This window comes from Schistocerca cancellata, chromosome 4 (assembly GCF_023864275.1).
Source record: "Schistocerca cancellata isolate TAMUIC-IGC-003103 chromosome 4, iqSchCanc2.1, whole genome shotgun sequence".
Lineage (NCBI taxonomy): Eukaryota > Metazoa > Arthropoda > Insecta > Orthoptera > Acrididae > Schistocerca > Schistocerca cancellata.
This window is the reverse complement of record NC_064629.1, coordinates 656,769,610-656,789,507: the sequence shown is the minus strand read 5'-3', so window position 1 is coordinate 656,789,507 and position 19,898 is coordinate 656,769,610. Positions and strand designations below refer to the sequence as shown.

The 19,898-nt window shown below is 41.3% G+C and overlaps 1 protein-coding gene across 1 annotated transcript in view; it reads left to right on the top strand.

Moving 5' to 3' along the window:
- LOC126184466 (facilitated trehalose transporter Tret1-2 homolog) overlaps nucleotides 1-19,898 on the top strand; it is a 315,517-nt gene that overhangs the window by 272,360 nt on the left and 23,259 nt on the right. Inside the window, exons 7-8 of the mRNA XM_049926857.1 lie at nucleotides 482-685; nucleotides 15,353-15,539. Coding sequence (XP_049782814.1) covers nucleotides 482-685; nucleotides 15,353-15,539 — 391 coding nt within the window. The remainder of the gene's footprint in view (nucleotides 1-481; nucleotides 686-15,352; nucleotides 15,540-19,898) is intronic.

Here is a 19,898-nt window from a genome sequence, read left to right as displayed (position 1 = left end):
GTTTAACGTCCCGTCGACAACGAGGTCATTAGCGACGGAGCACAATCCAGTGTGCTAACAACCACTGCGCTACCCCGCTCAGTACATTTATTCGTATTATACTTCTTCTGGGCACAGTACGAGAGCCCTCTGGAAGCCATAAGACGTATTTACGGAATATTGGATCCCCTACAATAAAAAAGTGAGAGTTTAAAATTTTTATAAAATGATGTACTCAAAATTAGTTCCATTGCGTGGCAAAGGTACTGATATATGTCAATTAGCTACATCAATAGTTACTGGCATGTATGAATCTGGAAGATCGCTGATGAAATGAATCGCTTGAATCGTCTTAACTTTCTTTTCTTTAATCACACTAAAAAAACTTAAGGCATCTGTCCAGTCACAATCTGAGCTAGCGCCTTAATAATATTTCCACAAAAATTATTGCGGAGACACAGGTAAATACAGCAAAATTAATCGATCTTCCCTTTTTTTCCAGAAATCGCTACACAAGAGACAACTAGCTGCGATGGTTAGATCGCAGGACATGCGGGCGCTCGCCGTTTCAAGCTTCCCCATGCGCATGAAGTCCTTCCTGAAACCCACTGGCTACAAGCCATTGGGAATCATGTTTGTGCTATTTATCGTTCAGCAGTTTTCAGGAATTTATATAACTTTGTTCTATGCAATCAACTTCTTCGAGGTAAGTTAACATTGTATTTAAGGCACATACATGCTCATAAATTAATAAATGTATTCAAAGAAAGAGTTCTCGTCTTTAATATGTGGTCAAAAAGAAATGTGAAAAACTTGAAATGTGACTAAGAGAGGTGATAAATAAAGATAGTCAACAAGCAATTAAAATGACGGTGCTTTGAAGATTTTGTGATGATTATAACTCGCAATTCACGCATATAATAACTAGCTAAAGAATACGTAGAAACAAGAAGTATTAATTCAACAGTTCAAGCTTGGATGAAGATATTTTGATTTGTCAGACACTATTTCTATTTCTAATTATTGTCAGTAAACTTCTGTATTGAGCTCTAATTTCTTTGCTGTTCTCGTTGTGGTCATTCTGCGGTACGAAAGTGGGAGAAGGTAATATGTTGCTCAATTCTTCCCAGACCGTTCTCTCTCGGAATTTCAACAGTAAACCCCACCGTGATGCACAATGCCTCTCTTGCAGAGTCTGCTTGAAGTTTGTTGAGCATCTCCGTAACACTCTCGCGCCAGTTACCCGATACCATAACAAAACACTTCGCTTTTCGTTGGACACTTTCTATCTCTTCCATTAACCCAACCTTTTAAGATTGCTAGACGATGAGCAACTCTCATGAATTGGTCTAACAGTTGTTTTGCAAGTTATTCCTTTCGTGGATAAATTAAATTTCCGTAAGATTTTTCTAGTGAATCTCGACCTGCTATCCGCTTTTCCTAAAATTCGTTTTATGTGGTCATTCCACATTAGGTCGCTCCTCATGGCTACTCCTCGATATTTTACGCTAATTACTGTCTCCAGTGATTTGTCGCCAGTAATGTAATCGAACAGCAGTCGATCTCTTCGCCTTGGCTCTAAATTGTATTCATGCGTTTGTTCTCTCTCAGCAGCTATGTGCTACTTTTGGAAGTGAGAGGTCATAACCCTAATTGTTTACAAACGAAATTCAAAAAGAAATTGACCAATACGGAAATTAGTTTCTACACTTTAAACTACCTACCTTATAGCTTTATCACGTATTACATAACTTTTACACACAGGGCAGGCTAAATAAAATTGGCCCGGAAAATATTTCATGCACTTTAAAGAAAGGCAATCCAACTTACATCATCTACCCCAGGAGGCGATCATGTAACTTGGATTGCCTATCTTAAGATACATGAAATATTTGCTGGTCCAGTTTTATTGTTCCCGCCCTGTAGACCATCGCAAGACACCGTAAACATATAGACCTAAACCACAACACAAATATTCACATGTATAGTCAAGACAGTAGAAAGATCAAATATGAACTTTGAATCAAAGACTATGTACAGTGGGGTCATAAACAGTCTGAAAAGCTTATAATGGTAGGTTGCGCCAATAAATAACTGTTAAGAAAAAATTCGATAATTGCGCTGTTTCCGAGTTAATAAGCATTGAAGTTAGCCAATCAGGCCGTTGTGCATGAAAATTCAAGCAGCCTGCCAGATACAATTATTGTCAGTTGTTATCATAGTGTAGATGATAATGCACGGGACTACTCAGCTTTTGGCTCGGGTCCGATCCTTACTGCCGTCCTATGTCCAATTTTTGCACTTCGCTCTTATTCGGTCTTATGAAACCAAACGACGAACGCGTTTGGCGACGCCGTCTCTGGCCGGCTGCTTGACTTTGTGCGCACTACTTTCTCATTGGCTAACTTCAGTGCTAATTAGCTAGCAAATGCGCAACGTATCCAATTTTTTCTTAATAATTATTTCTCAGTACAGCCCACCCTGCAACACACTTAAAAGCTTATAGACTATTTATGACCACCCCGTGTATCCGTAAGTAATTTGAGTAGAAATAGCAGCTGTGTAGCGAAATCATCTCTCCTGCCATTAACGTGAATGGAGTAGTTAGGAGTGCCACGTGACTTCCACGACGTTAGAAATGTTACCTGCAGTTCAAATGGTTCAAATGGCTCTGAGCACTAGGGGACTTAACTTCTAAGGTCATCAGTCCCCGAGAACTTAGAACTACTTAAACCTAACTAACCTAAGGACATCACACACATCCATGCCCGAGGCAGGATTCGAACCTGCGACCGTAGCGGTCGCGCGGTTCCAGACTGTAGCGCCTTTAACCGCTTGGCCACCCCGGCCGGCTACCTGCAGTCGCCATGACAGCAGAGCGCAGAATCGGCCAAGACACACGTTCGAGTGCATATAACCAGATCACTGTCATGAGTTCCCGGCGCATGGGACATTCCATCTCCATATGGGTCGTGCGGCACTGGGATTTCATGTGCCACCGTGTCAAAGGTGTACCGGTACCATGAATAACTGGATTCGAAGAAAATTTATGCCAGACGCAAATGCAGGGGGCAACATCATTTTGAGGATAAGTTTCGTCAAGTGTCGTGGGTTGTAACGTCGGATACTTGGGTAACAATTCAGCAAATGACTCGTCAGTAACTCAGTAACGACAAGCGGTGAGCAGCCACACCATCCAGAAACACCTCGATACGGATAGGAATGACACTCGTATACCTCTGCTCACTCCATGTCACAGAGCACAAACTACGAGTATGTCGAAAACTACACGAGTGGATGTATCCAATTTGCCAAAAGAACACTGTTCATACGATACTGTAGTGCCTATGTTGTTCAAACTCGTGCATGCCCCTGTACGGCAATATACACAATGAATGTACAAGTGCATATTGAGAAACATGGTTGACGACTTGTGGAAGTTTGGGTCTGGCCCTGAAACGATCTCGGATAGCCTAATGGTGAGGTGACCGTTCGAGATAAGCGGGAAATACAGGTTCGTATACCGATCCGGCACAAATTTTCATTGTAGTCATTCCACTTTATAGTTGATGGTTGTCCATATTCGCAGCTGCAAATAAATTTACATAAAATGAAATGGATCTCTTGCAGTGAATCCGCCGTACCTCACCGGTGAACTATTCATGAATCTAGAAATAGCAGCTGTGTAGCGAAATCATCTCTCCTGCCATTAACGTGAATGGAGTAGTTAGGAGTGCCACGTGACTTCCACGACGTTAGAAATGTTACCTTTAGTCGCCATGACAGCAGAGCGCAGAATCGGTCATGTGCAGCCTACAGTACCCCACAGGCGACCTTCATTAAAACAATGCTACTATTGTTGTAGTCTTCGGTCCTCAACTGTCCATGCTAGTTTAATCTGTGCAAGCCTTACCATCTCTACATAACTACAACACACATCCATTTCAACGTACTGTACTCAAGCCTTGGCCTTCTCCTACAAATTTGCCCTCCACACGTCCTTCCATTACCAAACTGACTATTTCTTGATACCTCAGGCTGTGTCCTAACAGCCGATCACTACTTTTAGTCAAGTTGTGCCATAAACTTGTTTTTCCCCACTCTGATTCAGTACTTTCTCATTTATTATTCCTGCTAGCTATCTAATCATCAGCATTCCTCTGCAACACTACATTTCAAAAACTTCTGTTCTCATCTTGGTTGATTGAGTTATTAATTTGGGGGGAGGGAACCAAACAGCGTGGTCATCAGTCCCATCGGAATAGGGAAGGATGGGGAAGGAAGTCGGCCATGCCGTTTCAAAGACACCATACCGGCATTTGTCTCAAGCGATTTAGGGAAATAACGGAAAGCCGAAATCAGAATGGCCGAACGCGGGCTTGAATCGTCGTCCTCCCGAATGCGAGGCCAGTGTACCAACCACTGCACAATCTCGCTTGGTTTTCTCATCTTGTCTGAACTGCTTATCGTCCATATTTCACTCCTGCACACGACTAATTCCAGACAAATGTGCTCAGAAAAGACTCCTTATCCTTTAATTCATACTAGATGTTAACAAATGCCTCTTTTTCAGAAATACTTTTCTTGCCACAGCTAGTCTGCATTTCATATCCTCTCCAGTTCGACCATTGTCAGTTATTTTACTGCCCAGTTCCACCGGCATCATCTGCTTTAATTCGATACCACTACATTTTACTGGTTTTTCTTTTGTTTAAGCTCATCGCACAACCGCTTTTGAAGACATCTGCTCCGCCCAATAGGTTTTGCAAGTACTTTGCATGAACAGACAGACTTACTATGTTAGTGGCAAACCTCATAGTTTTTATTTCTTCTTTCTGAACTTTAGCCCCCTTTCAGACTTCTCCTTTGTTTCCTTTACTGCTTGCTCAATTTGTGGCTTGAATAACATCGGGCAGACGCTACAACCTTCTCACACTCCTTTCTCAATTACTGCTGTCGTTTGGTTCTCATAACTGCAGTCTGGTTTTCGTACAGGTTGTAGATAACATTTCTCTCACTGTATTTTAACGTTGCTGCCTTCGGAATTGCAAAGGATAAATTCTCAGATTTCAAGAAGAATATAATAATTCCAATCACAAAGAAAGCAGGTGTTGACATATGTGAAAATTACCGAACTATCAGGTTAATAAGCCACAGCTGCAAAATACTTACACGAATTCTTTACAGACGAATGGAAAAACTGGTAGAAGCCGACATCGGGGAAGATCAGTTTGGATTCCGTAGAAATGTTGGAACACGTGAGGTAATACTGACCCTACGACTTATCTTAGAAAATAGATTAAGGAAAGACAAACCTACGTTTCTACCATTTGTAGACTTAGAGAAAGCTTTTGACAATGTTGACTGGAATACTCTCTTTCAAATTCCGAAGGTGGCAGAGGTAAAAGACAGGGAGCGAAAGGCTATTTACAATTTGTACAGAAACCAGATGGAAGTTATAAGAGTCGAGGGGCATGAAAGGGAAGCAGTGGTTGGGAAGGGAGTGAGACAGGGTTGTAGCCTACCCCCGATGTTATTCAATCTGTATATTGAGCAAGCAGTAAAGGAAACAAAAGAAAAATTCGGAGTAGGAATTAAAATCCATGGAGAAGAAATAAAAACTTTGAGGTTCGCCGATGGCATTGTAATTCTGTCACAGACAGAAAAGGAACTGGAAGAGCAGATGAACGGAATGGACAGTGTCTTGAAAGGAGGATATAAGATGAACATTAACAAAAGCAAAACGACGATAATGGAATGTAGACAAATTAAATCGGGTGATGCTGCGGGAATTAGATTAGGAAATGAGACGCTTAAAGTGGTAAATGAGTTTTGCTGTTTGGGGAGCAAAATAACTGATAATGGTCGAAGTAGAGAGAATATAAAATGTAGACTGGCAATGGCAAGGAAAGTGTTTCTGAAGAAGAGAAATTTGTTAACTTCGAGTATAGATTTAAGTGTCAGGAAGTCGTTTCTGAAAGTATTTGTATGGAGTGTAGCCACGTATGGAAGTGAAACGTGGACGATAAATAGTTTAGACAAGAAAAGAATAGAAGCTTTCGAAATGTGGTGCTACAGAAAAATGCTGAAGACTAGATGGGTAGATTACATAAGAGGTATTGAATAGAATTGGAGAGAAGAGAAATTTGTGCCACAACTTGACTAGAAGAAGGGATCGGTTGGTGGGACATATTCTGAGGCATCAAGGAATCACCAATTTAGTATTGGAGGGCAGCGTGGAGGGTAAAAATCGTAGAGGGAGTCCGAGAGATGAATACGCTAAACAGATTCAGAAGGATGTAGGTTGCAGTAGGTACTGGGAGATGAAGAAGCTTGTACAGGATAGAGTAGCATGAAGAGCTTCATCAAAGCAGTCTCTGGACTGAAGACCACACACACATATTCTACTCCACAGTGTCAAAAGCTTTCTCAAAATTTATATATGTAGGTCTGTCTTTTTTCAGTCTGTCTTGCAAGATAAGTCGTAGGGTAGTATTGCTTCGCATATTCCTACATTTCTCCGAAAGCCAAACTGATTTTCCCCGAGGTTGGCTTCTGCCAGTTTCTCCATAATTCTTTAAATAATTCGATGTAGTATTTTGCAACCATGACTTTTAAACTAATTATTAGATAATATTCACACCTGTCAACAGCTGCTTTATTCTCACACTTATCAGGATACGTCTTCTTTTGGAATAGTAATCACTGTATTCTTCTTGAAGTATGATGGTTTTTCGCCTGTTTCATATACCTTGCTTACCAGCTGGAACAGTTTTGTCATGGCTGGCTCTCCCAAGAGCCTCAATAACTCTGATGAAAAGTCGTCTACTCCAGGGGCTTTGTTTAGACTTGAGTCTTTTAGTGCTGTGCCTAACTCTTCTGGAACTATCATATCTCCCATTTTCATCTACATTCTCTTCTCCTTCTATAACACTGTCTTCGAGTTTGGTTCCCTTATGTAGACCTCGTACATATTCTTTCCATCTGTCAGCCTTCCCTCATTTTGCAAAGTACGGGCGTTTCATGTGGGCTCTTAATATTCATAGGGTGCTTCTCCTTTTTTCAAGTCTCTTTAATTTACGATAATGATAAATATCTTGCTTTTCCCGTCTAATCATTCCTACCTTTCCATTTTGAACTTTCTGTTAATCTTATTTTTTGAGACGTCTTTATTCTCTTTAGCTACTTCAGTTGCTTTATTTTTACATTTTCTCCTTTTACCAAGCAGATTCAACATCTCGTGTGTTATTCAAGGATTTCTTCTGGTTTGTCTTGTTTCCTATTTTATCTTCTTCTGCCTTCTCTATTTCATCTCTCAAAGCTACACATTTGTTTTCTGTAGTATTCATTTACTCTGTTTTAATAAACCGTTGCCTAACTTTACATTTGAAACTCTCAGCAACATCTGGGTCTTTCAATTTATCCAGGTTCCATCCACTTACTTTCCCAGATTTCTGCTGTTTATTCTGTTTTAATCTGCAGTTCATAACCAATTAACTATAGTAATCGTCCACATTAACCCCTGGACACATTTTGTAGTTAAAATTCTGGTTTCGGAATCTATATGTCACCATTATCTAATCTGTCTGAAACCTTTCCGTCTCTTCATGTCTCTTCCACATATATAACCTCATTTCATGATTCTTAAACCAAGTGCAGGCAATGATTAAATTGTGCTCCGTGTAAAATTCAATCAGGCGGTTTCAACTTCTTTTCTTCTCCTCCAGTTCATATTCTCCACAATTTTAATTGTCGTCCTTTTCCTAAAATCAAATTCCAGTCCCCCATCACAATTAGTTTCCATCTCCCTTAACTATCTGAATAATTTCTTTTATCATACATTCTCTCAACCTCTTCACCACCTGCGGAACTAGTCGACACATGAACTTGTACTACTATCACTGGTGTCCGCTTTATATCCATTTTGACTACAGAAATGCATTGACTATGCTGTTCCTAGTTGCTGAACTACATTCCTATTTTGTTATTCATTATTAGCCCCACTAGACAAGGGCCTTGGTGCAGTGGTAACACTGGTTCTGCCTTGGCTAGCACTTGGATGGGTGATCCTTCGAGTCTGCCGAGCGCGTTGCCAAGCGGGATGCAGTCAGCCTTTGTGAGGCCAACTGAGGAGTTACTTAATTGAAAAGAAGCGACTCTGGTCACGAAAACTGACAACGGCCGGGAGAACCGAGTGCTGACCACATGCCCCTCCATACGTGCATCCAGTGACGTCTATCGGATGAGGATCTTCCGAGGCCTGCTCGTACGGAGTATTAGACTCACTCCTGAGTTACTCCTATTTAGTTTTTTGTTAATATATCTTACTGTAATATGCGCAGCTACTAGTTAAAACTGCAAATCCACAGATCATGGAGCCAGAGAATAAAATTTACTCTACTTATCCTTCGTCACAGTCAGTATATTATAGACTACCTTTAAAATAATACAAGAGTTGTGCGTTCGTTAAATTACACTACTGAAAAGCGAAAAATGAGCACCTTTTGTCTTTTTAGAATTATTCAAGATCTTGAAAGTCTCTTCGGGTTTGCTGCCGGATCCTAAAATCAACTTGACTCGATATTTCGGCGATCCAACTGGTCGCCATCTTCAGGAAAATGCTGCTTCTGCTGATGAGTCCCGCTGAGAACTGACGCCAGGTTGCAAACCGACGTCCTATATAGGCCACCGTCCAGTACACGACGCATGCGCCGCCCATCACGGTTTCTGCTTCCAAAACAGGGAGGTGGCGCCGCCCTTGGTGAAACACTGCTGGCAACGATATATCGCAATCAAGGCCGCACCGAAGAACGTTCAGTTTTGATGCGAGATAATACAGGATTCCACATTTTGCTAAGAGGAAACTCATTGTCTCTGTTGATTAAATTATCAGCCAATCGCCTCTTTATAGACACTGTTCCAAAAACCGGAAATGTTGGCAACCACAACAGTTTCCTCAAATTTCATTTTGTGTCCCTCATTTAGGTAGTGTTCTGCTACCGCCGATTTTTCCGGCTGTTGTAGCCTCGTATGACGGCGATGTTCCACACACTTGTCATGCACTGTGCGAACAGAACGGTCAACGTAAGCTTTCCCACATTGACACGGAATTTTGTATACTCCGGGTTTCCTAAGCCTCAAATCATCCTTCACAGAGCCGAGCAGAGCCCTAATCTTAGAAGGTGGACGGAACACACTCTTAATGTTAAAATTCCTTAAAATTCGTCCAATCTTAAACGATAAGCCTCCAGCATAAGGAAGAAAGGCCACAGATCTGTGTTCCTCTTCGTACACCTCCGGAGATGGTCCAAACTCCATAGCCCGACGAATCTACTTCTCAGTGTATCCATTTTCCTTAAAAACAGTCATCAAATACTCAAGTTCTTGGGTTAAGCTGTCTGCGTCGGAAATGGCATATGCTCTCCGTACCAAAGTCCTAAGGACGCCACTACGTTGGTGCGGTGGATGACAACTCTTAGGATGCAGATACCAATCTGTGTGTGTTGGCTTTCGATGAACACTGTGTCCCAAAGTTCCATCTGGTTTTTTATAAACCATTACGTCTAAAAATGGAAGCATCCCATCATTTTCGACCTCCATAGTAAATTTGATATGGGGATGAAGACAGTTAAAAAAAAATGGCTCTGAGCACTATGGGACTTAACATCTCAGGTCATCAGTCCCCTAGAACTTAGAACTACTTAAACCTAACTAACTTAAGGACATCACACACATCCATGCCCGAGACAGTATTCGAACCTGCGACCGTAGGGGTCGCGCGGGATGAAGACAGTTGAAGTGGTCCAAAAATCTGTTAAGAGCATCACGTCCATGCGGCCAGACGAAGAAGGTATCGTCCACGTATCTCCAGAAGCACGTTGGTTGCAAAGCTGAAGTCCTCAGTGCCATGTCCTCGAAGTCCTCCATAAATAAATTGGCGACTATGGGTGACAAAGGACTACCCATAGCCACTCCGTCATTCTGTTCAAAAATGTTACCGTTAAATAAAAAATACGTCGAGGTCAGCACATGACGACAAAGCTTCACCAGCTCTTCATCCAGTTTTTCACTGATCAAACTAAGGGACTCTTCCAGAGGAACTCGTGTAAATAGGCATACCACATCGAAACTCACTAACAGATCTGAAGGACTAAACTTCAAAGATCCCAATCGTCGAATACAATCCACCGAACTGGATATATGGTGTTCACACTTGCTAACAAATGCCTAAATGAGGGACACAAAATGAAATTTGAGGAAACTGTTGTGGTTGCCAACATTTCCGGTTTTTGGAACAGTGTCTATAAAGAGGCGATTGAAATTAGGTTGGCTGATAATTTAATCAACAGAGACAATGGGTTTCCTCTTAGCAAAACGTGGAATCCTGTATTATCTCGCATGCTGACTGAACGTTCTTCGGTGCGGCCTTGATTGCGATATATCGTTGCCAGCAGTGTTTCACTAAGGGCGGCGCCAACCTCCCTGTTTTGGAAGGCAGAAACAGTGATGGGCGGCGCATGCGCCGTGTACTGAACGGTGGCCTATATAGGACGTCGATTTGCAACCTGGTGTCAGTTCTCAGCGGGACTCATCAGCAAAAGCCGCATTTTCCTGAAGATAGCGACCAGTTGGATCGCCGAAATATCGAGTCAAGTTGATTTTAGCATCTGGCAGCAAACCCGAAGAGACTTTCATGACTTATTACGCCGTAAACCCTACGTAATCATATTCAAGATCTTACTGGTGCTTGAACGGTTATTAAGCGTAGTGTATGATTTTGTAGAAATTGCATGACATTTCCATAAGAAGCTGTTCGTCATAGTTAGGTGTCAGGTGCTGATACAATAGCACATCTACATGTATATATCTACATCCTCACTCTGCAAACCACTGTGAAATGCATACTTCCCATTGCACTGTTATTTGGTTTCTTCGCGTTGCATTTGCGTATAGAGTACGGGAAGAATGATTACATCAAGCGCGGGAATTGATTAATCTTGTCTTTGTGGTATCTGTGTAAGCGATACGTAGGGTGTTGCTAGATTCCTCATTTAATACTGGTTCTTAAAATTGTGCAAGTACACTTTTGCGGAATAGATAGAGTTTATCTTCAAGTGACCAGCAGTGTAGGATTTTCAGGATTTCCGTGGCATTCTCCCGTCGGTCAAAAAGCCTGTCAGCATTACTGCTTCCCTTCTTTGCATACGTTCAATATCCCTTCTTACACTCTCGAGAAATATTCTAAGGTGGACTGTACGAGAATTTCGTAAGCATCTCCTTTATATACTGACTGCATATTCTCAGTAACCTAACAATTAACCGATGACTACCACCTACTTTACCTAAGACTTTGCCTCCACCCAGTAATCCCGTGAATTGTGACAAGTAGGTATTTGTATCAGCTGTTTCATTCCAGCTGTGACTCGTCGATATTGGAGTTTCAGGATATATTGTTTTCGCGATTTATGAAGTTCACGGGTGTACATTTCTGAACATTACAGCAATCTTTGCACCACTATGAAGCCTTATCTAGAACTGACTGAATATTAGTGCAGCTTTCCTTTCAGTTGAGGGCTATTTTTTTAACCTCCTATTGGTCGTGTCATTAAAATAACAGTGAAAATCCAATGAATCTTGGCACAGATGTGTCGCGCAGCGTCTCTTGTATGCCCATCGATAGCGTCATGTCGCACTACTCAATTCTGAGATCACAGTGAGCACGCAAAAATGCACACAACTTTTAGTGTCTCCCACCAAGTTCGAAGTGTCTATTTAGGTGTTCCTCCTGATTTCATTCAGTCCACATAACGTAGCTGTCATGCATTTCCTTCACACTGCAGGTGCAATAACGAAGCTCCTGCAGCGTTTTCGACGGGAAGTGTCTCAGATGAGCCGCTAGCAATGAGAACAGCATTGTGGCACAAACAGCGAACTACAGACACGTATAGGTAACTGGTGGAAAGCACAGGCGGCTGCCTCTACGACGAGGGTATTGCAAAAAGTTTATGCCACGCTACTACAAATGTGTAAGTCAGAGCGGCGACTATTTGGAGAAGTAGCTGGCAGGTGTAGCTAAATGTTGCAAATCAAACCTTTTTTTTTTTAATTTTCACTGTGGTTTCCTTTTCACAGTCGATCGGAGATTGAAAAAAAATAGCCTTTTTACATCTACATCACCTACAAAAAGCAAAAAGTGTAAGGTTACTACACCGAAGAGCCAAATAAATTGGTACACCTGCCTAATATCGTGTAGGGCCCCCGCGAGGGCCCAGAAGTGCCACAACACGACGTGGCATGGACTCGAATAATGTCTGAAGTAGTGCTGGAGGGAACTGACACCATGAATCCTGCAGCGCTGTCCATAAATCCGTAAGAGTACAAGGGAGTGGAGGCTTCCTCTGAACAGCACATTGCAAGGCATCCCAGATATGCTCAATAATGCTCATGTTTGGGGACTTTGACGGCCAGCGGAAGTGGTTGAACTCAAAAGAGTGTTCCTGGAGTCGCTCTGTAGTAATTCTGGACGTGTGGGGTGTCGCATGGTCCTGCTGGAACTGCCCGGGTTCGACGGAATGCACAATGGACATGACTGGATGTAGGTGATCGGACAGGATGCTTACGTATGTGTCACCTACCAGAGTCGCATCTAGACTTATCAGGGGTCCCATATCACTCCAACTACACACGCCCCACACCATTACAGAGCCTCCATCGGCTTGAACAGGATCCATGGATTCGATACCCGTATGCGTCCATCCGCTTGATACAATTTCAAACGAGACTCGTCCGCCCAGGCAACACGTTTCCACTCATCAACAGTCCAGTGTTGGTGTTGACGGGTCCAGGCGACACGCAAAGCTTTGTGTCGTGCAGTCATCAAGGGACCACGAGTGGGCTTTCGGCTCCGAAAGCCCATATCGATGATGTTTCGTTGAATGGTTCGCACGCTGACACTTGTTGATGGCCCAGCACTGAAATCTGCAGTAGTTTGCGGAAGGGTTGCACTTCTGCCACGTTGAACGATTCTCTTCAGTCGTCGTTGGTCCTATTTTGCAGGACCTTTTTCCGGCTACAGCGATGTCGGAGATTTGATGTTTTGCCGGATTCCTGATATTCACGGTACACTCGCGAAATGGTCATACGGAAAAATCCCCTCTTCATCACTACCTCGGAGATGCTGTGTTCCATCGCTCGTGCGCCGACTATGACAACACGTTCAAACTCACTTAAATCTTGATAAACTGCCATCGCAGCAGCAGTAACCTCTCTAACAACTGCGTCAGACACTTGTCTTATATAGGCGTTGCCGACCGCAGCACCGTATTCTGCCTGTTTATATATCTCTGTATTTGAATACGCATGCCTATACCAGTTTCTTTGGTGCTTCAGTGTATTAATATCGTCTGCTGGATTTTTAATATATAATACGAACAGAAAGGATCCAAACTTTCTTGGGGCACTACTGAAGCTATTTCTACATCTGTCGATCACTCGCCATTCAAGATAGGATAACATGCTGCGTCCTTCCTGCCAATAGATCCTCGATGTAGTCACAAATTTCGTTACTATCGTTCATGTGGTACTGAATGAAATGCTTTTCGGAAGTCAAGAATTATTGCATCTACCTGTTTGCCTTGATCAGTGGCTTTCAGGATGTAATGTGAGAAATTGCACGAACATGGTTTTGCATAATCGGTGGTTTCGGATTCCATGTTGGTTGACTTGGAGAATGTCATGCTGATGGATATACTGATTATTTTCGAGTTCAGAATATGTTCTAAGATTCTACAACAGGTGAATGTCAATGATATCGTAAGACAGATTTGTATGAAGAAACGCACGTAGATGCTGAATAAATCAAAGCACCTAAAGAAGCATTCAGAGTTCTCAGAATTTCATTGTGTATGATTCAGAATTTCTGCATTCATCAGAATTTATACATGTTTATGTCTGTAAATATCAAACATCCCAATACATACAGTCTGTGTACAAATTATTAGGTAGTTTACATTTTTAGATTTTGAACTAGGCCATGACACACCATGTTAATAAATCCAGAGCATAAGCGTAAAATGCTATGATGCTTATTCCTTAAAACACTGATCTCAAATATAACTAAATTATAAATGATCATCCACACGTGATATGCAAAACTTATCCAGGTAAGGTACTGAAAAAAACTATTCGGCGACTGTTTTACAGTGGAGTCAGTTTAAGGAGAATTTATTGGCCTAATGGTAACGAAATATATTGGCACGGCTATGAAGAAAGCTAATGCTCACAAATTTTTTCCTGTAAGGGTCGTATGAGGAATTATGAATGTTATCTCAAAAAAATGGTTCAAATGGCTCTGAGCACTATGGGACTTAACATCTATGGTCATCAGTCCCCTAGAACTTAGAACTACTTAAACCTAACTAACCTAAGGACAGCACACAACACCCAGCCATCACGAGGCAGAGAAAATCCCTGACCCCGCCGGGAATCGAACCCGGGAACCCGGGCGTGGGAAGCGAGAACGCTACCGCACGACCACGAGATGCGGGCTAATGTTATCTCAAACGCACAGAGAAAGCTGGATAGCGCAATTACTGCGACTCTCATTATTTGCGTTAAGTAACAAAAACTGATAACAGTTTAAAACTTAAGTTATCAACAGTTGTTTAATTCTTGTTAGCAAAAATTATCTGAACCCTTCACAAATCGATTGATAATGTACTAAACAGCACGACGAGAGCTATGCTCCAAACACACTGTTTCCGTACTATAACTCTTATGTACACACTTTTCTTTTTTGTTGACAAGGGCTCAGTTTTCTAAATTAATTGCCATAATGCTTAAGACACATGCCTCGCATTCAGGAGGAACAAGGTTCGAACTGCCGTCGGACCATCCTGATTTTGGTTTTCTGTGCTTTCTCCGTATTAATCGAGCTGAATGCCAGAATTATTTGTTAAACAAGACCACAGCCGATTTATTTCTTCAACTTCATCTCATCCCAGCCTGCCTTTCATCTTTAATCACAGGTTAAAATGGGTTGTCTTTAAATTTTCTCGTGTCTAAATACATTTTACATGTCGAGAAGAAACAAAATTTATAATTTTGGTGTCAGTGACGAAATTGATATTGTGCTTTTAATTTTTATGTACCTGATGAAATACATAAATACCACATCATCTGAAATTTACAATCTACGTCTTTGTTAGTGTACTGATTCACATCCGGACACGTTTCACAGCCAAAATACAGGAATGCCCAAAAACGTTTTACACTGACTGTGCATTAGGCATCTGTAAAATGCAATGCATTCACGATATCTATTGTAACTCGATGTAAATAAAGCGAATCTTGTAAAGAATATTTTCTTCCACAGGACATTGGAACTGAGATAGATCCAAACTTGGCGACTGTATTCCTGGGGATGGTGCGATTTGGTATGAGCGTGGCAAACACAATTTTATTGAAACACTTCGGTCGTCGAACACTCTGTTTCTTCAGCTGCTTCGGCATGTCCATTAGTATGATACTGTCGGGATTTTCTACAATGTACATAATGAATGGTAAATATCAAACTATTTCAAGCCATTCCTTAATTCACTTAGTTATTATTATTATTGTGAAACAATAGAAAATACAGGATGGAATGTAACAATTGTTGTATTATTACAGTTATTACGATTTCTGCTATTGTTATTAATAAAATTATAAACAGCCGACCAGCTGCAATGGATAAAGAAGTTCTTTACCTAGGTTTCGACAAATATAAATTTGTCTTCTTCAGAAGGTAACAATTTTACATTAGTAAAGACTAATGTACCATCGCCGTTACATTATCAGTATTAATAACGTCCTTAGGTAAAGTAACACTAAAAAAAGGAAGGAAATTAACACTCCCGTTATAACAGTATGGGAGCATTGGTACAAATGTACAAGCACTCAACACTGACATTATTTGTACCAATGCTCCCACACTGTTATAACGGGAGTGTTAATTTCCTTCCTTTTTTTAGTGTTACTTTACCTTAGGACGTTATTAATACTGATAATTTACACGTTGCCTTTGTACGCCAACTGGCACATGGTTCTCGGCACGAGGGCCACCTGCCCTGTTTTCAGAGTAACTACGCTCGCCGATTACACTCAGTCGGTTGTAAGCTATTTGATATTAACGTTACAAACCCTAATTCTAGGGCTATATTTTATTTTTGACACATGGATCTATGCCGACAATTGTAAAAACGGCGATGGTACATTAGTCCTTACTAATGTAAAATTGTTACATTCTGAAGAAGACAAATTTATATTTGTCGTAACCTAGGTAAAGAATTTCTTTATCCATTGTAACTGGTCGGCTGTTTATAATTTTATTACGTGAAACCGTTGCTGTTGTGCAGCTATGTTTAAAATATTGCTATTGTTATTATTGTTATTATTAATATTAATGTTATTATTAATTTACCTGCCACCGCAGCCGAAGTCGCAAAGAAAGTCGCTAATTCACATTTGTGCTATGGCGTTCGACTCGAAGTTAAGCCAGTTCGAATCCTGGTGGTGAATGAAATTTTCACTGCCAGTATTTGGTCAGCAAGGGAAGGAGAAGTGGTGGTGTCAACTTCCTGGTCACTAATCTTTGCTCCAATGTCTTAGATGAAATTCCAAATCTTCCCTGCGATGACTCGTGAAGTGAAAGCACGTGACACTGTTGATGAACTCTGTCGGATGCGGACGTTACGCTCGACGCTATTGAAGGTCATCAAGAGGAGCAGGCTATGTGCCGACACTGGGTTTCACACACTCCCTTCCCTTCGTGTGTAACAGCACAATCCCGTAACTGCATTGTACAAGCACTCAACACTGTCATCCACACGACACTTACACACACGTCACACTTCGTTACAGGAGGGCAACGGCAAACAACCTCCACTAGGACGTGGGCCAGAAAGGAGATGTGGAATCCCTGCATCTGCTCCCCTCCGCTCATTCCATGAGTATGGAACTACTTTGAGCGACTTTGCTTATTAATGCTGAGTAAAAGTTCATTTCACTGTCGAAGAAAGGCCACAATTGTTAATATTTGCAGTACCGATGACGTCGTGGTCAATAGGAGTGGAGCACACGGCCAGAGTGGACAAGGGTGGGACAGAAAATTGGCGGTTACCTTTGCAAACTATCCAAATGGACGTTCGCCTTAAGCAATTTAGGGAAACCATAGAAAATCTAAATCATGCTAAGTAATCTTTCGTACATGTTAGCCCCCTCATTTCCTTGAGTTTACTACGTTTATAATTTTATTAGTGACCCACCCCGGCTTTACATGGATAGCATTAAGCATTGACGATCGGATGAATTGTCTAGAGTAGCGGTAATTTTGTTTAAGGGCCACTTCGTAGAGTTGTGGTGAAAATTCAGAGAATAACTTTAAGTAACTGAAGATAATCACTTTCATGTCCGCCCTCGGTAGCTGAGTTGGCAGCGCGACAGAATGTCAATCCTAAGGGCTGGGGTTCGATTCCTGACTGGGTCGGAGATTTTCTCCGCTCAGGTACTGGGTGTTGTGTTGTCCCAATCATCATCATTACATCCCCATCGACGCGCAAGTCGCCAAAGTGGCGTTAAATCGAAAGAATTGCACCCGGCGAACGGTCTACCCGACGGCAGGCCCTAGTCACACAACATTTTATTTTATCACTTTCATATAACTTAAATGATCTAACCAGAAAATGCCAAGAAAGTGCACGTGAGGCACTAATGCTATCTGTTCCATATTTAACTGGCATTTGGAGTGACACCTTGTGTCCCCTCCATCCATCAGCTCCCCCCTTTTTTCTTTTCCTCTTCTCCCCTTCTTTTCCCCCTCATCGGTCGGGATCCTCCCTCCCCCCATCTGCCGCCGTGTCGCCTCTATAGTGCTGTTTTAAGTGAGTGTTCAGTGTTGTGCATTCCCTGTCAGTATTGCGAACAGCCACCATACTGTCCCTAGTTGTGTTTTTTATCTCTTGCGAACAGAAACCAGATTGTCGCGGTGTTTTTTACTTGTGCCTGCCTATTTACTATGTGTTTTAATCAGCATCACCAATCTTTTGTTTTTATATTTTCTTCACATCTTTTTCTCCATGTTTCAGTTTTTAACAGTGATGGTTTTATTGTTCTCATATCTCCTAATTCTGTTTTTTAACTTTTCTGTAGGCTGCAGAGCAGTGTATTGTGCCGCTGCCAGCCCCCCCCCCCCCCCCCCGAGGGGAATCGAAATCCAATAAAGAGAAAAAAAAAGAAAAAAAAAGAAAAAAAAGTTACATCTGATGGCAATGACAGGCGTCGCACGCTTCCACACCGACCTTTCCACCTGACTTCAGCACTAGCTATGGCCACTAGTTGAACATGCAATATCAGCACCAGTCTAACAACAACTACATTTTCAGTGTGACCTTTTTGCCCATTTCCCGTTACACCCCTTAAACATTAACTATATACCAAAAATTCTGTTCTTGTCAGCTTTATATTTGATACGTCCAACATCACAGGGAGTTTAGAAAGTCTTTAGTAGCTCACACTAGCCTCCCGGTAGCAGCAGCTTGCGCTAGCTTAGCACAGCTGCAGGCGGAGTTACTTCTATTCCATGTGCCCGCAAACCTTCCTTGAGAATCAGTCTATTAGTAAAAACCGTATCAAAATCCCTACAATTACTGAGATTAGCTTGAACATACAGATTGAAACCATGAGGGGGATGGGGGTGGAGACTTTTAATTTGTGTATGTGTAGAAGATATACACAAGATATTCAGACGGTAAGTGTACACGAGCAGTAGAAAAATCAACAAAACCATTTTTTCACAGTTGACCTCATCCACAGTGGCCCTTGTTCCATTGAAATTTACCAGACCCACTTTGCATTCATGTCTGAAGAATATTTATCAGTTTTCAGTCCATTACATCAAGTCTCCAAGCAGGAAGAATTAGTCTCCTTAGATTGTTACCAATAGTTTTTCAAAAGTTTGGGTGTCAAGAATCCTAACTGACAATCGTGAGAAAATTTAAGTAGCAGACATGTGACCTTTTGCTGTGTAATCAAGGCAAATAATTTTTCAACTCCTTTGTAATGTCTATATCAATAGCATATTTTATAATGAGCCCCACTAATGCAATAATCCATGACCAATACCAGTCAAAGAGAAGATAAGTGATGTGCAGTGGTATATTTCATACCTTTTGTTCTGAGTAGTATAAATATGTGAAGGTGGCCACCTGGTATGAGATTCTCCATTCTTGTGCACTTTTTTTGCATGATGACCTTGCTGCAGTGCAAACAGTGTTGGAGACTGGACTCATTTTTGGAAGGAGCTTTTCATTCAGGCTTCCACATGTGGATTTCCTGTAGTTTTCCTAAATAGATTAGGAGGAATGATATCATATCCCCTTTTAAAAGGAACAACCAGTTTCCTTCCCCTAACCTGGTCATCTCCGAGCATGTGCTCCAACTATAATGGCCTTATCATCAACAGGAAATTCAATTCTATTCTTCCTTATTTTGTTGGCAGATGATACAAATATTATAAAAAAATGGTAAGACAAAAACAGTATTAGAAGCAGCTACTTATGATGGATTCTTGGACATTAATAAATGAATTGTAGTCAGTTTACTTTCATTAAACTTTGGATATGCTCACTATTTGCAGTTAAAACCTGTGACAAATTTCCATCCAAGTACAAAGTAAGAGGCTGTGCAGATAAAATTCTTGGGATTGCAACTAAATAAAAATTAAGTTGAAGAGAGCACAATCAAAAAATGGGAAAACACCAAAACAAACTACTATTTGTTATGTAAATATAAACTGAGAGACATGACAAAAAGTTAAAAAGCTGGAATATATAGTCTTAATTGCATGAGGTTACATTATAATGTATTTTGGGTATCTTATGAAG